General features: G+C 38.2%; 2 protein-coding genes across 3 annotated transcripts; one reads left to right on the top strand and one right to left on the bottom strand.

The window, feature by feature from the left end:
* The first annotated feature begins 1,408 nt into the window (after window positions 1–1,408).
* Window positions 1,409–12,012, top strand: LOC110063516 (protein O-linked-mannose beta-1,2-N-acetylglucosaminyltransferase 1-like). Its single transcript, XM_089288134.1, has 9 exons — window positions 1,409–1,878; window positions 4,242–4,324; window positions 5,096–5,275; window positions 6,048–6,354; window positions 6,873–7,141; window positions 7,776–7,949; window positions 9,059–9,126; window positions 9,624–9,917; window positions 10,743–12,012. Exons 1-9 carry the CDS (start codon window positions 1,602–1,604, stop codon window positions 11,053–11,055), a joined length of 1,965 nt encoding a protein of 654 aa, XP_089144260.1. The 5' UTR covers window positions 1,409–1,601; the 3' UTR covers window positions 11,056–12,012.
* Window positions 12,013–17,933: 5,921 nt separating this feature from the next.
* On the bottom strand, window positions 17,934–22,256 carry LOC149113253 (uncharacterized). 2 transcript variants are annotated; one of them, XR_016206729.1, is made up of 3 exons: window positions 21,959–22,256; window positions 20,446–20,599; window positions 17,934–20,327 (listed from the first exon to the last, which is right to left on the bottom strand). XR_016206729.1 is itself a non-coding variant. In XM_089288135.1 (2 exons), exons 1-2 carry the CDS (start codon window positions 20,824–20,826, stop codon window positions 20,322–20,324), a joined length of 387 nt encoding a protein of 128 aa, XP_089144261.1. In that variant the 5' UTR covers window positions 20,827–22,247; the 3' UTR covers window positions 17,934–20,321. The 2 variants fall into 2 exon arrangements, 1 of the variants encoding a protein (XP_089144261.1); XM_089288135.1 differs by having other exon boundaries at window positions 20,446–22,247.

The raw sequence follows: 22,256 nt of genomic DNA, 5'->3' as shown, positions 1-22,256 counted from the left end.
CATCCCACCCCAGTCAGAATATTTGTCTTGATTCCACCTGGTTAGAATCGCAGCTCTCTGCGTAACGTCTGTAACGTGATTTTCCGTTTTTCGTCCTGTATCCCACCATCAATTTTGCCGTCTGTCAAGATGAGCAAATCCTGTTTTCACCAAAATATTCTTATCCCGCATCCCACCGTTATAAGTCCTGTCAACCCGTATTCCACCTTCATTTTTGCTCCCATCCTTCATGCTGCCAAACCTATTTTCCTACGAGCACCCCCTCCCCGTCCTTTTCATATGAGACTTTCCTCACCCCCTGGCATTCTGCACTCTACTAGGATAAAATTCTATTCTGATTGCATTGGATTTTTAAGCCTGTTTGCCTAGGCTTTAAATTTCTGCTGGATTTCAGAATTTCCACGCAGACTGATATTCTACTTGAAGTTAAGCGTAATCACGTTATCTCCAATTTATTCCAAACGAATTTGTTTTGGTCGCAGCGTGAATCCTTTGATTAAGGTGACTCCCTATAGTTTTACGATCGCACGCGCGCTTAGGACGAAAGCTCAAGTAATCTGCGCGCGCTCAAAGGAAAACGTCAGTGTTTTTCGATATTTTATGACGTCAACATGAGCACAAAAAGCGAAACTGACTGTGGATTTTCTCGCATTTCCTGCGGTGAAATTCCGTAAAATTTTGCAGACTGGTAATAAATATTTTACTTCAGTTGGAGCTCGTTTTTCAGCGAAATCTATCTGACTAGTTTTTCTGCAGCAGTAAGAGACATAAAGTCTGCATGCGAGCCAAGTGGCCCATCAGGCGGAGCTTATCCCGGTTTCTGTAGCATGAAGCAACTAGGAGTATTTCTACTCCCCCCTGGATGGGATGTTGGTCCATCGCAGGGTTACCCCCAGCATTAAGTTCGCCGGTACCCATTTATACACCTGGGTGGAGAGAGGTACTGTGAGAGTAAAGTGTCTTGCCCAAGAACCCGGACCGCTCGATCCGGAGACGAGCGCACTAACCATGAGGCCACCGCGCCTCCCCCAAAACCCGATTTTTTTTTTCGCGTTTAAAATTCGTATCCCGCCGTATTCAATTTACCAATTTTGGAAAATTTCACCGAAGGAAATTCAAGAAAATCACAAATAAAGCCATAAAAACGGTAAACAACGCATTTGTTTGGGCATTTATAATTCAACATTAAAAGCCAAGGTTTTAACAGAGATGATAGTAAATCAACATGTCATCATTGCTCATTACATTTAATACGTACGTTTGAAAGGACTGGGTAAACGAATGCAAATACAGCATTCAAAACATAACACTAGCGTGCGCAACGTAATAAATGATTACTCTGTAGAGCTACCTTAAAAGGGGTGGGGAGGGTGCGTTTTTAATGCAGTTGGGTTCCCTGTGACTGCGTGGCTACCAAGCAACCTCAAAATGAGGGCAATAATGCAGCCATGATCACGCTTGTAGTGTTTTGATTCGCTTAATTTGGAACTCCAGTTATAACATACAACCTTAATGATGAACACGACACATGGTCAAACCTCGTCGTTTGACGAGAAAAACTATAGTTGAATTCTACAGCAGTAATTCGTCTACATTTTAAGATGAGTTCTTGGCAGCCGAATCCGAATGCTAAACCATTTACGCCAGCTTCCGCCTACTTCACTCTTCCCATTCCTTGCAAGAAGATCCGTATTCGAAAGAAAGGGATATTCAGCAGGATAATTCAGTGGATTTTAGTAATAGTTTTGTGCGTGACTGTAGTGATAAACTTCATCTTTATATGGGATACTACAAAGAAATACAGCCGCGAAAGAAATGGACTGAATGCTAACACAGCTGATGAAACAACATCACAATTAGAACGCAACGAGAAAACAGGTATGGTATTTAAGGCTAACCTTAATTTTAACCGATTATAATATAATATTTACAAAACGATCATAAATTTACGGAAGCAGTGGTGGATAGATGCTTTAGATAATGAAAAAATTACTACCACAAAAAAGATGAAGTGTCTAAACAACTGTGAATATTTTTATGATAATTATCGATCTACCCTTGAATTTACATTTCTCATAAAATGTACGTATAAATATAGATGTAACTGTCAAAATTAAAATTTTGTTAAACTTTGATAAAACTTTGGACATTTGAAAATCACTGTACAATTAATTGACTTTCAGCTCTACAGGTTTCTTTTTTCTTTCGGGTAGATCGAAGATTTTTTGGAAGTGGATTCCAAGTTTGAGCAGTTTTTAATGACATTTTTATTTTGACTCTGTCAATATAATTGGATCTGTCCTAGTGGGCACGGCCATTATACAGACACCTTATATGATCATTTTTGGACAGTTCACTTGTTGCCAGAGAAGCCAGTATTCCTATAGATATTTAGAAAACAGACCTAAGAAAATATGTGGGCTGATTGGTTTAAAATTGTGTTTCTATGACTCGATAGAAACACAGAACTAGCGCGAACTGTTGACGCAATGATGGTACAAGCAAAGAGAATTTACATTTTGATAATCAAAGTTAACAAGTTGTTTTCCTTTATTTATCGCTGTGTTTTCTAAAAGAAATAGAAAACATGCTCTCCATATTTCTATGGATTATAGAAACATGCGTGAAAGTTTGGGAGAACTCGAAAAAGCTGTGGCAACACTCGCCTGTGGCTCATGTTCCCACAGCATTCTCATTCTGCCAAACTTTCACTTGTGTTTCTATAACTTGATAGAAACACGGTACATGTTTTCTATGATGGCACTTTCCTATGTGGCACCTTCCATTTGCTGAGGTTTCATTAACAGGAGGGCAGGAGGGCAACTGGTTTTCACAGCCGGGCAAAACTTTTTGAACTTATCTACTTTATACGAGAAACTTGATAAAGGATCTGGTTACATCACTACAAGGGCAATACTTTTAGGACACCTTTTAATAACCAACTATCACGTAGCGAATTGACAACAGCACAATCTAGTACACAAGGCGATGCAAAGATAACAAACTCATTACGTCATGTGAACTCAACTCAACCAATAATAATAGTCCATTATACAGCATACATTAGTATAATTATCTTAACAAAACTTTCCTCCAAACAATCAAACCAGATGGACAAAATCATCCTCACAGCCAGACAATTTGACCGTTGCCCAGCCCATAGTGAAACCCCTGATTTGACCAAAAATTCTAGTTTGAAATTCCATAAATTTCCAGTGGTGAATAGAACATAATTTTTCAGGTTGAAAAATCAGATTGACCTCGTGAGTTATGTGTAAAAACCAAACTTATAAAATTCTAACCGCCAAAAGTTTAACACCTAGACCAGGTCGCTCGAAAGTCCGTTAACACTAACTGAGGATTACAGGTTAACCGAAGTATTAGTGTTTTAATCATATAAAAATGTTTTTCTTTGTTTTTGCTTTGTGTAGTTTGAGATTATTCAGAATCAAAACTGAAGGATTAACATTTTTACTTTGTTCTGTTGTATTTTTGGTGTCCCTCTTATCTAGCTGGTACGTCCTGTAGACTCTGCTTTTCTAGTCTATAGGACCCACTGTTACCATAGCTAAGTGAACAACAAAGTGAAATAAACTATGTCTATGGAAATGAATATATGAAAGATCATATATATGAACTGCGGAGAAAGATATGAAGACATGATTGATCATCGCAGTTATACACACTTAAGCAGTTGTGAAATTAAAGGCTGAAATAAAAATTAGGCCTGAACGGGATTCAAACCCATGACCTCTGTGATACCGGTGCAGTGCTCTACCAACTGAGCTATCAAGCCAACTGGGAGCTGGTCACATTGTGCTGGTCACAACTGCTTAAGTTGTGTGTATAACTGCAATGATCAATCATGTCTTGAAACTATGTCTATGTCTTTATGCCTAAAACCTCACCACAAAGTTAAAAAACTCAAATCAAAACTCTTGCTAATCCTGTGTTAGCTTAATGAGGCTTTGAACAACCTGGTCCTGTTACATATTTATATGGTGATGACAATGCTGGTTGTGTTTTCCTTGTGCTGCAAAAGGTACATATGTACACACTGTAAGTAGGAATCTGTTCTCCATATCAAGATCTCACTTGTCTGCCAGAAGTAACTTACTCATGAATAATTTGTGTATGTAAGAAGAAATTAGGTGTTGCTCACTCTTGAAAACATTATGATGTTCAATTTTATTTTTTTCTTGAATGTGTCAATTGATATGGATTTTTTTAACTGCACACAGGTTCTCTTACTGGAGGCCAGAGGATTACTATCGAGGTACAATCAAGCAAGAATGTGGCAGCTGTAACTGTGGATGGGACGAAAGTAAGGCTTACATTCAGGCTTGTAGCCAGATGGGTGTCCAGGCATCCTGTGGATGGCCACTTTATAGAGAAAATTGTTTTATTTTTCATATGTTGCCAGATAAATTGTTCATTTGAACAGGCCCTATAGCACGTTTTGGACACCCACTTTTCAAATCCTGCCTAAAAGCTGCTTACATTATGTGTATTAACTGTACTGTACATGTACGGTTGAACCCTGCCATTGCGAAGTCTCAGGGGAAGCGAAAAATAGTTTGAAATAGCAAAAGTTCAAAATAGCCGTTAGTAAATGACTGAAGGGCAAATCCAAGGAAAATGGTTTTGAGCTCAAAATTATGAGGAATTCAAGAAAACCGAGTTCGAATTAGCAGGTTTCAACTGTATACTCTTCATCATCAAAATATTCCGGGTTGATCCACAGTACATTGTGCAACCAATACCTGGGTAAAGTGCATGTTATTTCCTTTGCTTCACATGAGACAAAGGAAAAATGCAGATCAAACTTTGATGAGCCAAAACTCTTTAATCTATACATATGTTTAGGGGAGCTTACAGTTGTACATGAATTATACTTATCATTAGAAATTTTAAACATTTTGGTTATAGCGCACGAGATTGTCCTCTCCTCTGGAAATTCTGGAAAATGCAAACCAGAATTTTTGGTCGAATGAAAAGCACCCCTAAGTTTGGATGTCACTTTTTGTAGTTTCCACCTCAGCAATTTAGGCCCCTTACTGTACTGAAGGTGATAAGATTTTTATTTTGTCATCAGGTGTTAGAGGCTACTGAGGAACAAACCAGAGGTGTGAATGTCGCAGTCCTCAACCAAATGACAGGTGCTGTCATGGCGACAAGATCTTTTGATACTTTTGCAAGTAAAGAAGATTCAGACGCTCTTGTTCTGTTTGTCAACATGGTTTCCGATGGAAGAATTCTCTGCTTTGCCATAAGGGTGAGTTACGTATCTTAATTTACAGAGATTCTTTATTGTAATGGGGTTGATATACTATGAGTAGTTAGTATACATGTAAATCTACTAGCATTCTATCGTGAATGCCATTCTCTGACTGGGTATGCTACATCACTATCTACTCTGTTATAGAAAGTGAGTAGCCCAGCTGTGTGCCCTTGTTAACAAACTGGCAGCCGCTTCTTTGCATTTTTGAAGTGTCTGTGAAGATGAGAAGATTTATACTAAAACAATAACATCATTTGCTCTTGATTTCTCTGAGTGATAGTTGACTCAGGCTGCACCCTTGTCAACCCTGATGAACAATAGAAATCTTGAGCCTATAATCCAGTTTTTGAGTAGAAAAATGGAGCTACAATGTACCTTGTTTGTTTGTCCAGTTTATCATGTCAGATAATATTTAAAGTTACATTAAATTTGCAACATACATCTGTACAAAATTAATTTTAAAAGAAAGTTTTTAAAGTTTTATCTTGCTTGTTTTAAAAGATGTTTGCAAGTTTGTTGATGATAATTCAGTGTCTATTGATAATCCCTGCATTTTAGTACTGCAGTCATTTCATCTATGTGGTTACCACACCCCTTTGTCAAAATTATAAATATATTTCTGTCAGCAAGGTCAAGGAAATGACCCATGTTTCATACAGTATGTCATGAAAAAAAAGGTATGGCACATTAACATACCTGTAGTTTAATAAAATAATTTTACCCCTCACCAAATTACTTACAGTCATCTTTGGTGATCTTTCCACAGGACGAAGGAACATATCAACTAAAGAAGACAGCACGTAATCTTATGAGCACGCTTGGTAGTGAAAACTTTAAGAACCTAAACTTTAGAGATACCTGGGCCTTTGTGGTGCAAAAACGAGGGGCTGTTAGTGCAGAGGGACACAGAAAGGCCCCTGATTTTGACTCGTGGGCTGAGCCCCTAACAATCCAGGCCTTAGTGACATTACAGTCCAAAGACACTGCATCTTGTTCATGGGATGATAGTGACACAACAAGGAGAAGAAGGGAGTTCTGCGAGAAGTTTGAAGGATATGGCAGTGTGTGCAGCTGTAAGTGGTGTAAACTCACTGACTGACTGACTGGTTGACTGAGTGACCAATGGACTGACTGAGAGATAGACTGACTGACTGACTGTATGTCTATCTGTCTGTCTGTCTGACTGACTGACTGACTGACTGACTGACTAATGGACTAATAGACTGACTGACAGATGGACAAACCACAGGCAGCTTAAGTTCTTCTTTATAAGAAAAACGTTCCTCTAGATGGTCAAACCGGGCAGGCAAATTCAACCTCACAGCTAATCAATTTGCTTAGTTGGCATCCCTTACTGAAATCCCTGTGAAATGGACAGACTGGTTCACTCAACTACCAAACTAACAAAGTTTTGGGACACAGCGCATTTATCCTCTTTTTGATAATTTTCTTTATTAGATCATGACTTCTCTGTTTGATACTGTATTAAAATTGTAAGGACAAATCAGATATTACCCCTACCTCAGTCTACAGTCTATGCATCATTGCAACTAACACAACATTAAATTTAAAATCTTTGCATTTTTTCCAGGTTCAAACCCTGCTCCGCTGGACATAAAGTCAGACCCTTTACCTAACGGAGAGAAAATGACTCTACCAGTCGCCATCATAGCCAGCAACAGACCGAACTACCTATATCGCATGATCCGTTCTGTTCTGTCAGCCCAGGGAGCAGACCCTAGCAAAATTACCGTCTTCATTGATGGATATTTTGAAGAGCCTTTGGCTGTCGCCCGGTTGTTCGGTATCAGAGGGATCCAGCATACCCCTGTCAGTAGCAAAAATGCAAGAATATCTCAGGTGATTTGGCGGGGAAGGGTAGAGGTTAAAGTGTGCTTTTGTACAGCAGGAAAAAAACGTCAGTTGCATACCCCTGTGGAAAATAAGAATTCATGCAGGCGATGTAGGGGAAGGTGGAGGTTTAGGTTTGTATTTCCATTGTCTAGAGGATATCACTTGCTCTCTGGGGATATTTTAGTGTGTTTACATGTAAATTCAGTGATTGGTTGCAATAAGATCTTTGCTGACATCATGGTTTACATTTTTCCTCGTTAATAGAGAAGGCATCACGCTAGACACAAATATATTGGAACATTTATAGAGCTTGTGAAACTTAGTAATTGGTGAAATTTTCGTTTCTTTGGGCCCGTGTAATATTTTTGGGTGTAAAGTAATCAATGTACCGGGCTCAAATTCCTTGGGACAGTTAATCGTACTGTGACGTGCCCTTTTAATATTCAAAACTAATGTTTTTGTAGCTCCATCACACAGTGTATCGCTTATGCTAACTAGCCAAATATTGTAAACAAAGATTCTCTGATAGAGTTAAGATCTCAGCAACTGGAGTCTAGTGGTCTTAAACTTTACTGACATTACTTCTGTATGTGAATGCACTTTAAAATAAATTTACATTGTCTTCTTCTCTTATTCACAGCATTACAAAGCTAGTTTAACCACAACCTTCAATTTGTATCCTGATGCCAATTTCATGATCATACTGGAGGAAGATTTAGATGTGTCCACTGATATATTCTGGTATTTTCATCAGCTGTTACCACTTCTTAAGGAGGACGAAAGCTTATATTGTGTATCGGCATGGAATGATCAGGTTAGCGTATCTCAACTTGAAAAATCCCCCCTCCCATCCTCAGGCAAGAACCTCCACCTTTACTCCGTTCCTGTTCCTTGCCGTTCTAACAACGGGTGCATCTTCGCTCCCTCCCCCGTTCTGAACACTTCTTAATTCACTGGTGTTTGTGACTACAGTCGAACCTCAATTAACGGCCACCTCTCTGTATATAACGGCCACGTTTTCTGTCCCGGAGGACAGTCCATACATTCTCTCTTATTTCAACCTCTCTACAATGACCACCTCTCCACAACGACAACGGCCAATAAAACGCGTCCGAACTGCGAAAATAACCTTTCGATAACGGCCAATTAATCAACGACTGACGAACAACGCATAAAAAACCCCTTTTATTGTTAAAGGTCACAAACTTTATCCATACCGCATGTCGTTGGTCTCTGTCTCTCTGTGGTTTCTGTTTTATTGATATCTTTTGATTGTGTTACGTATTTAGATGCTACAATGAGCATTTTTTTTAAGATAAAAATGTTCCACCCCTGAAAAAATACAAGTGTCATATTAGACTCCTACCTCCCCATAACCGCCACCTCTCTACAGCGGCCACTTTCATCTGCTGCAGGGTGGCCTTTGTGGAGAGGTTTGACTGTATGTTGTATCAAGATAACTCATTCAAGTTGAAAGGGAGATTTTCCACGTAATAAGCGTTTTTTATCAAAGCGCAATCCCATAGCATACATGTAAGTTTCAGGCATCCCAAACTGTGCCCTCTGGTTAAAAGGACACGCGGCAAGTAAACACAAGATCGAAAAACACTCTAAATATTAGCTGAGTAAACGGCCTGAAAGGCATTGTCGTGAAAACTGTTCCTTGAATAACCCTTCTTTCCGAGTTGCAACATAAAACTCTGGGATACAATTGAAATGCAAAGATGGATGCCACGAAAAAATGTTGTTGTTGTGTAAGCCTTGTGTTAGGCGAATGTGATCTACTATTTGATGACAGCTTTGTTGTCTGTTATATTTCTGGCAATGTAAAATGAAAACGTTGTGTAACTGCTCATCTGACTTGTAACGGCTGCATGTGCAGAGTTGGGAGAAGTTTAAAAATGCTTAATTCTTGTTTTTCAGGGATATGAACACACAGTTGGTGACCCAGCATTGTTGTACCGAATAGAAACCATGCCAGGACTTGGTTGGTGAGGGGGTTTTTTTTATATATAAAACACAAATGGAAAATGTAGTAAATTCTTATTGGTTTTAGCAAAGGGTATTATTCGTAAATGAGCAACATAAGACTCGCGGAGGACTTCTGTAGGCCACAACTACCACTACAAAATTTTCCGGTAAACCGAAGTCTGAAGACTATTTGCGAAGATTGCCAAAGGTTTTCCGAAGATAACCCGAGGACTTTCGAAGGACTCCCGACTTTCGAACGTTGTCGAGAGGTCAGAAAGTGTTGCCATAAGACTCCGAAGATTGCCAAAGATCACCTGCATAGTCTTTATGACACTAAGTTTGTCTATATTATAAAAAGAAAATTACACGCAAAGAAGTGACTTTTATTTTCTCGTGTTGGAAACAATAATTTATTTACTCGCTCGCTGCGCTCGTTCGTAAAATATTGTTTTTACGTCTCGAAAATAAAGTTTTTATCTACGCGCTACCGTGTAATAACCTCTGTTTTTTTCTGCAGGGTTTTAAAGCGTAAAATGTACAAAGAAGAACTAGAACCAAAATGGCCGACACCAGACAAGTTCTGGGATTGGGATATGTGGATGAGACTACCCGAGAACAGACTGGACAGGGAGTGTATAATTCCCGATATCTCACGCACTTATCACTTTGGATCAAAGGGACTCAATATGCATCCGTATTTTCAAGAAATGTACTTCAAGAAACACGCGCTAAACACAGAACAAAACGTCAAGTTTGACGTGGAAATAATGAGGAAGGAGAACTACGAGAAAGAGATCCAGCGCTTACTAAGGTTAGTATTAAAATCTCCATACCAATTACCATTTGTTTCCTTAAGTTTTAGCTTTGAGAGTCTGGAGGCACATCAAGACAATCAGGTGATGATATTATTTATTGCCATTGCCTTTCTGCGTGACCAAGTGTGAATACTATTTATTTCCTCGCGCCCAGAAAAGATAACTGAAGAAGATTGAACAAATTTGTTAGTGACGTTTCATTCAATTTACGCATACAATAGCGAGGTGCGGTGGCCTCATGGCTAGTGCGCCGCGCGCCGGATCATCCCGGAAGGGTTCGAGCAATGGCCTGGGTCTTTATGTTGTGTTCTTGGTTAAGGTGAACACCTAATTCTTGCTGTGCCACTGTCTACAAGTGTATAAATAACAGCAAGTAGTAAAAAATTGATTGGGTAACGGAGTAAATGCTGCCGGGGATTGAATGCAGAAAACTTGCTTCTTGCTAGGAAAACAGCAGTCAAAGCCACCTAAGTTTGAAAGATTTCGAGTGGTTTTCTCTTGAGTATCGAAAAGTAATTGGTTTTGCATTACTACGCAACACGATTAGCTTAGAAAACTCGCGCCACTTTTTCATCCAATCAGAAGTAAAACCAAAACCAATCGTGACTCGCTTACACGTTTTCCCGCGCTTTGCGTCAGCTACATGTATCTACTTCGAGTTTTGATTGGATCATTGGATTGTCTGCTTTCCTTGTGATTGGTAGAATGATTACTTTGGTTTTGGCCCTGAGTGAAGACTCTCGACTGAAAACCACTCTTAGGCAAAGACATCCAGAACGGAATGACTGAATACTAAAGTCGTCTTGCTTTGGTCTTCACAGCTCATCAAAAACGCTGGATCACTCCCAAAATCCTTGCACGAGTGAGGCGTTCGTTCCCGACGAAAAAGCCAAAAACTTTATATTTTACATCAAAATGGACCACCCAACTGACTGGGTCACGTGGAACGGCTTAGCTAAATGTCTCAAGATATGGGACTTGGATGTGCGAGGCTTCCACAAAAGCATGTGGCGTTTATGGATCAAGGGAAACCATGTTTTGATTGTGGGCTGCCCAGCGTCTCCGTACTGCAGCCATAAACCGGCGGAAGTGACACCTATCTTTATACCTAAAAAAGAAGATGAGCAGTCATAGTATTTGAACTGCGGTTTTCAGGTGGCTTTCAGAAATAGTTTTCTACTAGCGTTAGTTCTGCCTGAGCTCTGTTATTGAATATAATCATGCCGTATGTTCTGAACCAATCAGAATGAGACCAGTTATGATTTGGTTCGGCTGGTTGCATGTTTTCCCGCGCTGCCCTTTTCCGATGCTCGTTCATTGGATTTACATTTTCCCGCGCTTTCCACTTACATGTTTTCCTGGGCTTACACTCAATACATATTTTTCCCGCGCTTTCCACTGGTTACATATTTTCCCGCGCTTTCCATTGGTTACATATTTTCCTGCGCTTTCCACTGGTTACATACTTTCTCGCGCTTTCCACTCGTTACATGTTTTCCCACGCTTTCCACTGCCCACATGTTTTCCCGCGCTTTCCAGTGGTTACATATTTTCCCGCGCTTTGCCACCGGGTGCGATTTTGTGATTGGTTCGTGACGCTGTTTTCGAGGCAGGGCTCCTCGTTTTAGTTCTGCATCAGTCATGAGAAAACCGCCTATAAAAAGTAGTTTGTTGTCGTGGTTTTTAGCAAAATTAGCAACGTCTTAATTATCTCTGGTTAAAACCTCTTTGCCAGAGAACGCTTTTACACAAGATAATTTGTAATCCTGATTACTCAACCATTTTTAAAATTAACACGGATAGGTAACTTTTGATAATTTTACATTTTTAAAGTCTGGTCTACGCCAGTGACGGAGTCCGACTACAAGTCAAATGCGTAGGAGCCCTACAAGTGTTACGATTCGCAAAAGGAAGCCAAAGGAACTGTACTGACGCAATAATTACACCCATTTGAGTTAATTATGTCTCTATGAATTCTCAAGCTCTTTGGTGTAAACCAGGCCTTAGGTGGCAAGATAACTATCAATTCCAGAGGCAACACCGACTGTTTCGGCGGATGTACTACATGACAGAAATAAACGTTTGACAGTCTCTCGCTTTGATTTTTGTGTGCCCGCTGATTCAGGATGCGAAATTAACCTTTCTTTAAAAACTCCTCCTCCTCCTCCCCATTTCTTTTAAATCTATCCCCTTTAAAAGATCTTAAACGACTGCCCACTTTGTGAAGTGTGGCTGACTGGAACTGTTGCGAAAAGTTAGGATAATAATGTCCGGACTGACACATTGTCCGAATTTTTTTTCGGTGAGCTTATTTTCTTCCGGGAGGGGAGATGGGTGTTATGGTAAAAAGGAATTTTGGGTTTCGAAACTGTTCCGGTTATCCTTGGAAAGGTTGTTTTGTCTGAAAAATGTTGCGGTAAAGCTCTCTAAACACACTAGGACGAAGAACAAGTGCAGACTTGAACAACATCACAAGCAAGATCAGAATGCCAGTATCGATAATAATTTTAAGTCGGCATGGGTTAAATACTCATGGGACGGAAACAGTGGCGAAAGTGGTATATTAGTTAATGAAAGATGTTAGCGACTGCGTCATAGATTGGAAAAGGGAGGGGGCGACGGCATCTTATCGGAATTTTTTCTGTACATGTGTTTTCTTTAAAATATAATTATTGATTTAACCTGCAAGTCGTTTGAAACTCTCCCGTCAAAACTGATGTTGAAGAAATTTCTGTCGTTGACGTTTTGTTAAGAGGAAGGTAAAAGAATAAAATATCAATTATATGTTTCCAGGCTTAAACTTGCGGTATTCTGCCAAAGTAAACAAACATGGAAAGGAACCCACCGGGAACTCGTGGGGAAACACATAAAGATGAATGTAGCAAACGACACGGGGAACTCTTGACGCAAGGGAAAGGGAAGGGAACCCATGGGTAAGGGGAACTCTTGGAGAACTCACGGGGAATTCACCGGGAACACACCGGCAACTCATTGGCAACTCAACAGGAACTCATCGGGAATTCATTGGGAACTCATCGAGAATTCTTTAGGAACTCAACGGGGAACGCACAGGTTGCGTACCCGGCGGTGACGAACGGTGGAACGCATAGCTAAACGCACAGGAAACACAAGACGAAGACACTGGAAACGCCAGGTAAACACACAAGAAAATGCTTGAGGTAATGCACTGGGAACAAACGGTGCAACGGACACGGAAATGCCTAAGGGGAGCTTGCGGCAAATGCGAGGGGAAAGTGGGAGAGAACCCGACGGGGAATCTACAGGAAATTATGGGGGCTGCACGTGCACACTCCAGAGAGAATGGGAACGTATGGCTGAAGGGACAAGGATCTCAAGGTAACACAGCAGAACATACGAGGGGACAACTGATGACATAATTTTAATAAACAATTGCAAGGCATTTTAATTTTCAAACCACAAATTGCAATCGCCTCGTTTTAATACTCGTACTTTTTAACTGCAAATTGTAGTCGAAATCACGCTATAGCCTTCATAAACCATAGTCTGTCAACATTTCCCGTGTCCAATCTACCCTAATAGGATAGTTTCTGGTTGGTAAATGGCATTTTTACAAGATGAAAACAACAGACTTGGTTTTAGACACCGGAGCTTGACTTGTATCACGGACTGGACATTCCTTTAATCAAATTATTGATTATATTCCGAAAAATGCTTTCTGAATGACAAAGCTAACAAAAACGTCTTGAAAAAAGCGTGAGAATGCGGCGCGAGTCGAAACACTCTGACGTAGCTGTCCTTGATTGGGTTCGATTTTTAATCCATATTCATGACAAATTGTAATTTGCTTCATTTCAAACAGTTCGCGGCCGTGTTAAGACGTTAACAGAGAGCTGGAGTTTCTGATGATAATCGTTGAGGCGAGGGACCAAAGAAACCGCAGATGTACTTTATCAAACCTTGTCAAATGTGAAGCAAAGGTGAGAAACAGCAACTTCTTACGATTTTACTCGAGATTTAGTTTCTAAGATAGAAGAAACGAGCTTTAAAGTGCCGTTACAGCTTCCACGTGGCTTCGCTGTTTCGTCTTGGAAGTTCAATTACTCTCAATAAGTTTTCTTTGCCCACAAAAAATACCAAAAGAAAGAGAAAATTAACTTTAAGTTTGTATCTGTAGAAAACGTTTTGAATGTTATCTTCGTTTCGTTCTCTGAACATTAATTCTTTTCAAAACATCCAACCTTGAGTTCAATATTCAATTTACTGAACTGTCTGGAATAGGACAAAAGATTTGCAGAAATGAAAGAGCAATGTTCAATGCTAAACAAGGACTTTGAAAATGATTTTCTCTCTCCCTCATTTATCTACATTTCAAAGTTGTTTTCCCTCATCAAGGGACTGCAAGTCTGGAAGGTTATATACCATAACTAAACCAAAATACTTATTTCTATTTTCTCAAATGCTAGTGTGTTACATACTGCACATTTTTTCGTTAACTGTGCAATTTCCCAGCCCTGTAGTTAAATTTCTGCTTTTCTTTTCAATTTACAGACTGAAAATGCTCCAAGGAATGGACAAGAAAGGATCAATAGGTGATCAAGTACTGTAGGAGCGTGGTAAAGATAAGCCGAGTGTATATTAAAAACAATAAGATATTCCGACAAAAATGGTGGTTAACATTTAGGGCGTATATATGAAGCAGATAAACTTGTCGTCAAGATTATTGATTAACTGATTTAAGCAGTGTCATAAAATTTCTCTGTTGTCAAAAAATTGAAACTAGCGAAGGCTAAGAACAGTCAGATTTTGTTTCCAATTTCGCGCGAGTCCCTCGGTAGAATTAGAGATTTTAAATTTCACGCCCACCATCTTTGTCGGATATTTAACTTTGAGTCTTCCAACTTCACTCTCAATTTTACAAACACAAACATTTCAAGCTTCTTGGTATTGAGTTTATTTTTTTTTCTCGGAAGCTCGCGGACATTTATTTATATTCCACTGGTCGAGATAAGGGGGTGTTCTAAAAGATTCGAAAAAGTTTCAGAAATTTGAGAGTGTTGTAGTTTGACCCAACTGAAGTTCAATGCTGTTTTAAAGTGGCACTACAAACTAGTCCAAATTGAAAAACTAGATGCTCGCAAATACGGGATTGAATTTTCCCTCTTAGCTTCGCCTCGTCGATTGGCCAACAAATTCATCAAAATACTGGCATTTGTTCTCGCCAGACTTTCTCTAATGCCACTTTAAAGCTGGCTGTATCACTATACTTCATTTAGTTGATTGATTGAGAACAGAACATTGGTTTATTTAACCGGGTCTAGCACAATTTACCTAAGAAACCTTTTTTTCTAACGAAAAATGTTAACTCTAATTGTCTTGGAAGAGGCCAAAATTGGGCTGTTGTTGGGTGATGCTTACATATTCAGTTTTTCTTTCAATATTAGTTTGTTTTGAGGAAACATAAAAATCAAATTTTCAGAAAACCATTGGATGATGCTACATCTTGGAAGTTTTTTTCAGTATTTGTATGTTTGAGATAACACAAGTAGCAAATTTCCAGAAAATCATGTTCTGTTCTCGTGGTATTAGTTAAGTACTCAAAAGCAATGCCTGGTTCAATCGTTTACGACTTTGTTCGTCAAATTCTCGCCGCAGTCAACTTTTCATTGTAAGTAAAGTCTGACGGCAAAAAAATTAAACTCACCACGCAAAAACATCTTTTTGGATTTTGAAGTTTAGGCTTAATCTTTAACAGGAAGGTAGCGCACTATAAACACAACCGGCTCCACTGATTTGCAATTTATCAACCTTCCAAATTCGTGTTTTGTTCTCACAGATATCAATTCAAATTAACGCAAACATTGACGCAATTTGACTCGTATTTTATTCATCCATGCAAAATTCCTGTTTCGTTTCGAATTTTCCGCGATCTAAATTTTTGAACAATTAGAGCTTTCTCGACAATGTGTCAGAGAAGGAGTGTTGATTCAAATTTGATATTGCACGACAAAATTTCGTTCGTGAAATAAAATATATTGAAGCCTATGTAAATTCGAATTTGGCGGGGGTTTATTGTCAGTGATAATTGTCAATCGAAACTCAAAGTCCTATTCTTTTTAAGTGAACCAAGAGTTCTTGTGAACTTGTCGAAGAATTCTCAAGTGGAGAAATAGAAAATACAAATTGGAAGAACCGAGCAAATTTACATGAGAAATACCAATTTGAGAAAAGATTAACTTTTAAATTGCATCCTCAAAAATTTTAGTTAGTCTCATTGATGAAACTTCATGTGCGCCTTCTGTTAAAGACAAATAAATTTTATTTTTAAATTATAAAATTTCACGGGCAAGTTTCGGCGTTTGTTAGACAAGTTGAAGGTATGCAAATTTTGAAACTTTTGGCCATTTAAAACGCTTTTTAAGTGTTTTTCACACACTGTATAGGAGTTCTTATTCACTTTCAAATTTTCTTGTTTGATGTAAAGTTGTTGAAGAGTTGTATGATTTCCAAATTCCAATTCGACCAGGATAGACGACCCGCATGAAAACCAGCCAAGGCAGATGTGGCTTCCTCTATAAATATTGTAGGTTCATTATTTTATTTTTATTTAGAGATTTTCCTTTTCAATTTTCTGGAAGACTTAACATGAATTTAGTACTTGACTAGGTAGTTTCCAAAACAATATTTGAGTTTTGAATTGTCGGTTGGCAAAACTCTGTTTTAGAGAAATTATTCGACAATTTTATTTTATTGCAGATTACTTTTTTAATTTGCCAAATCAAATGCATGTATTCATGTTCGCCGTGTAAATAAGAGTGAATTTTTCAAGTTGAACCGACTTATGAACCAGGCATTGTATTTTTAGCACTGTATATTGCTACGCAGTGGAAGAGAAAGGAGCGATACATCTTTTTTAATCAAAACTATTTCCGATTTTGGCATTCGCGGACTAAAATTAGGAAGTTGTCTTGGTGGGTTGCACTTAAATTACTTCGAGTGTTTGTTGGCCTTTGTACGGATCAATTCTCGAAAATTTGCATGCCGTTAAAGCATTTTTAATCTGAACACGAAAGATGTTTCGCTCCTTTCACTTGTAGCGCGTAGCTTTTTAGCTACTATTGGACAACATGGCGAGCTTTGCACAGTCGAAGTTTAATACTTAATCAAAAAATAAATTTGTTTGGCGAGTTTGAAAAAGTACCGGATATTACATAAATTGGTGTAGCTTTGGATACTCTTTATTCTTTTTCGTTGAATTTGTAGTTTGCCATGTTGTCTAAGAGTTAGTTCGGTTCGTGTAATTCTTTTCTGTCATTTGTTCGAGTTACAAATGTGGCACGAAATACAGTTTTTGTGTGTGGAATCAAATGTCGAATAATTTCTGTAAAATTTCGTTTCTGAAATATAAACAGCCTGTATTCTTAAGATTATGGTAAAAGATTTTCCTGGGTAAGTTTGAGAGTTGTAGATTCGTTCGAAAGTGTGCTGTAGTGTTTCAGTTGCCATTTGTCTATAAATTTCTCGTACGTGAATTTTGATTCGGGTTTGATAAAGACAAATGAAAGAATTACTGACAACACCACTGTGCACTTTAAAGCAAAGCTACATCGTTCAAACTTGATCAGTGAAATCTTCTGTCGGTTGTCTTGAGTTTACAGCTTGTACCAAGTAAATATTTCAGAAATGAAATTTTACAGAAATTCTTTGATAACATATTCTCATACAAACTCTGTATTTTCTGGCATATTGGTGCCTCGCACAAAATGGTTGAAGATTTGCGAACTGTTTTATTTGACATAACCTCGTACAAAAAGAGAAAATACACTTGGTAAACATTGGCCAAAGATTTTATTACAAAATTTGCCGTGATTTAAACTTTAATTTTTGTACGAGACTATGTTTAAAATTTTTTTGGCGGAAAATTTTAAGGGAAGCCATTTTGAATTTTTTGCCCAAATTGTTGTCAGGGGAAACGCTGTGCAAATTTGTCCAAATTTTCCCGCCAAAAGTCTTAGTATATATAGGGCAAATTTTTTGATAACACTTATTTAATTAATTTAATTGAATTTCTATTAATTAATTAAAGAATATTTGAGATGAATAAAGTTAATTATGAGACAAAAAGTACTTGTTTGTTTATTGCTGTTGAAACACACAATTAAAGATTACTAATAAAAATGACAAACGAAACTGTATTGGTCGTATTTATTTTGACTTATATTATTTACAATACTGAATAAGTAAAGCAGTAGGCAACAAGTGAATTTAATTTTATTAAGGACATAATTAACAACAAATTACACAACACAAGGCTTAGAATATTGACTATGATTTTTTTTTGAAAAAAAAATCGGCGCATGCGTATTTTGGGCGCCTGTGTTTTTTCTAAGTTCTTTGGCGGGAAAATTAAAAAAAATTTACAGTAAGTATAGTGAAAAATATTTTTAAAAACGGCGCATGCGTATTTTAAGCGCCCGTATTTTTTCTAAGTTTTTTGGCGGGAAAATTGAAAAATTTTGAACGGCGTTCTAGAAGACAATAATTTTGACAAAATATTTTATAAAACTTTACTTCGTAGATATCATTCTTAAAAAAATGAAAACTTATGCTTCAAGAAATTTGGTAAAAGTCTTACAATTAGCCTCCACTACATAGGTATCGAGATCGCCAGTCTTCAACGACAAAAATAAAAACTGGCTGATAAACTTTCTAAAACTAATTCAATTTTGTTATGAAACCCGTGAAAAAAATCAAGACAATTAGAATCTTACTGTTTTTCCTTTAATAAACTTGGACAACTAAATAAATACAAGCATCAAATTTTGCTTCACGGATTTTCTTCTCTGTAGTCCCTAGCCTGAACGAATTCTCTTCAAAGCTGAAAATATATCTTTCACTCTCTGCACGGAGGTGCACTATAAACATTGTCATTAAATCTTAACACAAGCAATGTAATTTTTGTAATAGTAAACACAAGCGAAGTCTTAAGTTTTTACTTCATACGAAATCGTCAAAGTAGCGTTATTTTCCGAATATTCTACGACAAAATGTCTGCTGCTTATTTCCAAAAAGCGATACACCAAAATCAAACATCATCTCAAAACGTTTGCAGCCACAGACTACAATTTCTGACCAGAAATTTCTCGTTAAACAATTCTATCGACCGTAATTACAAACAAGAACAAGGCTCACGAATTTTCATTTGTTTCAAAGCAAACAAGATTTACATTTCCCTCTGGACAAATTCTTTCGTGATGCAAGATTAACACGCGAAAACTTTCTTTATGAATATTAACACCAATTGAATCAAAATGTTTGTTTTGAACTTGACTTAGTATAAAGAAGTAACCTTACAAACTTGAAATATTAATTCTCATTTCCGATTGCTATGTACGAATTTTGTTCTCAGCTGTGAGAATTTGCGGGTAGATCAACACCATATCCATGAATCGTAGTTGATTATTTTGCGCCTTAATTTGTAAGAGGGAAAAAACATTTTGGTCACTATCGATTAGACCACAAAGCAGTACAAACATAGCGCCAAAAAGACAGTGTTCGGATGAGAATATGATGTCCAACAAATTTCGTAAAAATCCATTAAAAAAATAATAATCACAGCTTGGTAACTCAAGATACACAACAAAAAATTCTTCTGATAAATTTTATTAGTTTAGATCTAAAGTGAGCTGTAGTGTTTTAGTTTCTAATGATATTGTTTGTAACACTGCTCGAGTCCAAATTCGACGGAAAAGTTTTTAAAGTAAAATGAAACTGTGCGTTTCCAGAATATCTACATCCCTGAAATGTATGTCTTGAAGTATCTTGAATTTACTGACACACTGTGAATATTCGGAAATCAAATACTACTGAAATGATCTGACATGCAACCGAACACTTTTTTGATTTTTGCGTCATAGTGGTACCCTTCGTAACAGAATTTTGGTAATATTTACTATTTTTCTCAGAAGAAAAATCGGCTGTCCGAGTTGGAATTGGGTAAGAAATTGATTGCGTATGCAAGTGATTTCAAAACCCTCAAATGAATGAAATGAAAGTATAGATTTGAAGATGTTGAAACTCCCAATCATTTTCATCAAAGGAAACAAAAGTCAAAAAAATATTTGCTGGCTTCCACGCCTTGTATGCTCAACCATTTTAATTTGGGAATGCAAAAATAAAATTGAAGTTAATCTTTGCTTGCTCTCCTCTTATGAACAGATAATTATTCTGCGCCCAAATATTGTCAAAACTGAATGTTTTCTCCGAGCATAATTCCTATGTTTATAGTGCACCTTGAAAAATGCCAATTCGTCTTTTAAAGCTATTTATTCTACCTTTACAACGAGTAAGTTTGATTTCGATCCTTTTGCTTGTCTTCTTGGCTTGCCAGATGGATAATGAGTTGACCATTGACCAAGGCATCAGTCCTGAGAAAGGAAAAAATGAACTGATTAGATAATAGCATCGGGCAGTGTGTGAAGAAATACGAGATAACATTTTTTATCGAGGAACTAACTTCCATAACAGTAAAATATCGATAATCACCTTCGCAAGCAACAGAGAATTCACACCATCCGCCATCATGGTTGTTGACCGAGTCGACAAGTGCTGCAAACTCCTCTTCTGAGCAAAGATTTTGGACGAGCTGCCACTGCTGAACGCCACGGAATCGATGGTGTTCTTGACTAACTGGTTTAAACTTGAAAAGAGAGAGGAAAAAACCTTAAACGTGGAAAGAAAGAAGAAAAAGTTCCCGCTGTCTAAAACGATTAACTCGCTTCGCCATCTTTCAGCACGTGTAGGTGATGGTAAAACATGAATAATGAGATGAGAAAATTTGCAATTCAGATCGAAAAACCGTCGACCTATGGCTTCACTTCTCTCAAACCACCGATGAACGACCGCGAAAAATGCTGTTTTCCCCATAAATCATGACACAAATTTCTGGTTAACCCGCAGCAAAACGGCGTTACGAAACAATTTACAAAGAATTTTATCGTGAAAGGCCCGAGTTCTCTCATTTTGTTCAAAAGAAAGGCGACGCCCGAAATGAAGATAACAGAGCTGAGGGTCAATTTAATGACTGAGTTTCAAATAATGCCTCCCCATTTTGGAAATTATGGACTCGTCTTTGAAAGTACACGCAGAAGTCTTTATATTTGTTCCTTTGCCATTCTGCTACACGATTTCGGGTAATTGCTCAACAGTGCATCACTGTAATTTTTTTTTTGTAATTTCTTTTTTTTTTTTGTAACTTGAGAAAAGCTCACTTACAATACATACGGTAAATCCTCGAATTAGCGCCCCCTTCGAATAAGCGCCCCTCCTATCTGCCAAAATCAGGAGCCATAATCAGAGACGATTTAAAATAAGAGCCCCCCGCTAGCGCTCTCTCTCTCGAATAAGCGCCCCCTACCCTTTCCCAATTTTGTGGACGAGTAATGAGACAGCGAAGGATGTATAGTTTTTGTCATGTAGTGTATTAGATTTGTACCTTGTTTCAGTTTGTGAACTCGTTAAATACTAACGGTGCCGCGATTTAAACTTTAGGATCAGCCTTTTATGTCGATAAACAGTTTATGCTGTTGTCTACGCGCAGATGATGTATTAAGAAAATTATCATGTCAGGCCACGATTTGGGAAAAATTAAATAATTGCCCCCCTCCCCCCCTCGAATAAGCTCCCCCTGTCTTGTCCTAAAATAAACTTACCTACAATACGTTAGTTGGCCTCATGGTTAGTGCGCTCTTCTCCGGAGCGAGCGGTCCGGGTTCGAGCTCTGGCCGGGGACGTTGTGTTGTGTTATTGGGCAAGACACTTAACTCTCACAGTGCCTCTCCCCAACCAGATGTATAAATGGGTTATGGCGAATTTAATGCTGGGGGTAACCTTGCGATGGACTAGCATCCCATCCAGGGGGGAGTAGAAAAACTCCTAGTTGCTTCATGCTACGGAAACTGAGATAAGCTCCAGCCTGATGGGTCACTTGGCTCGTATGCAGACTTTACCTTCACCTTAAATACACAAACAACAAGATTGTCAGCCAAAACACACTCACCCAGGGTTCTCATTAATTTAGGGAGTAGAGGGCTTGTTTCATGAAGTAGACGGCTGACACCGATTCAAGCACCGAAGGGACAAGCCATGTCTTTGAACTGTCCTCTATCCCGCGCACATTCCATCTGGACTGCCTTAGTTTGTGCTTCATTTGGACACATCATCCATTTGGTTTTGGTTGGTAATGTCTTAATCACGATTCTCAGTTAGGTCCTAAAAGATACACATTATGTAAAAATGAGACTATTAATTGTAATCTCATGATAATGACGATAATATTACCTTAATGAGAAGCAGGA

The sequence above is a fragment of the Orbicella faveolata genome, unplaced genomic scaffold, assembly GCF_042242905.1.
Source record: "Orbicella faveolata isolate gen_17 unplaced genomic scaffold, um_ofav_v1 contig_15, whole genome shotgun sequence".
Lineage (NCBI taxonomy): Eukaryota > Metazoa > Cnidaria > Anthozoa > Scleractinia > Merulinidae > Orbicella > Orbicella faveolata.
The sequence above is the reverse complement of the archived record's forward strand: the minus strand, read 5'-3'. Positions and strand labels throughout refer to the sequence as shown.

Excerpts from the sequence above, each read along its gene's own strand:
- LOC110063516 (XM_089288134.1), top strand. The coding sequence starts at position 1,602 with ATGAGTTCTTGGCAGCCGAATCCGAATGCTAAACCATTTACGCCAGCT. Across the intron at positions 1,879-4,241 it reads AGAACGCAACGAGAAAACAG|GTTCTCTTACTGGAGGCCAG; the intron begins GTATGGTATTTA and ends AACTGCACACAG. Across the intron at positions 9,127-9,623 it reads ACCATGCCAGGACTTGGTTG|GGTTTTAAAGCGTAAAATGT; the intron begins GTGAGGGGGTTT and ends TTTTTTCTGCAG.
- LOC149113253 (XM_089288135.1), bottom strand. The coding sequence starts at position 20,826 with ATGGGGAAAACAGCATTTTTCGCGGTCGTTCATCGGTGGTTTGAGAGA.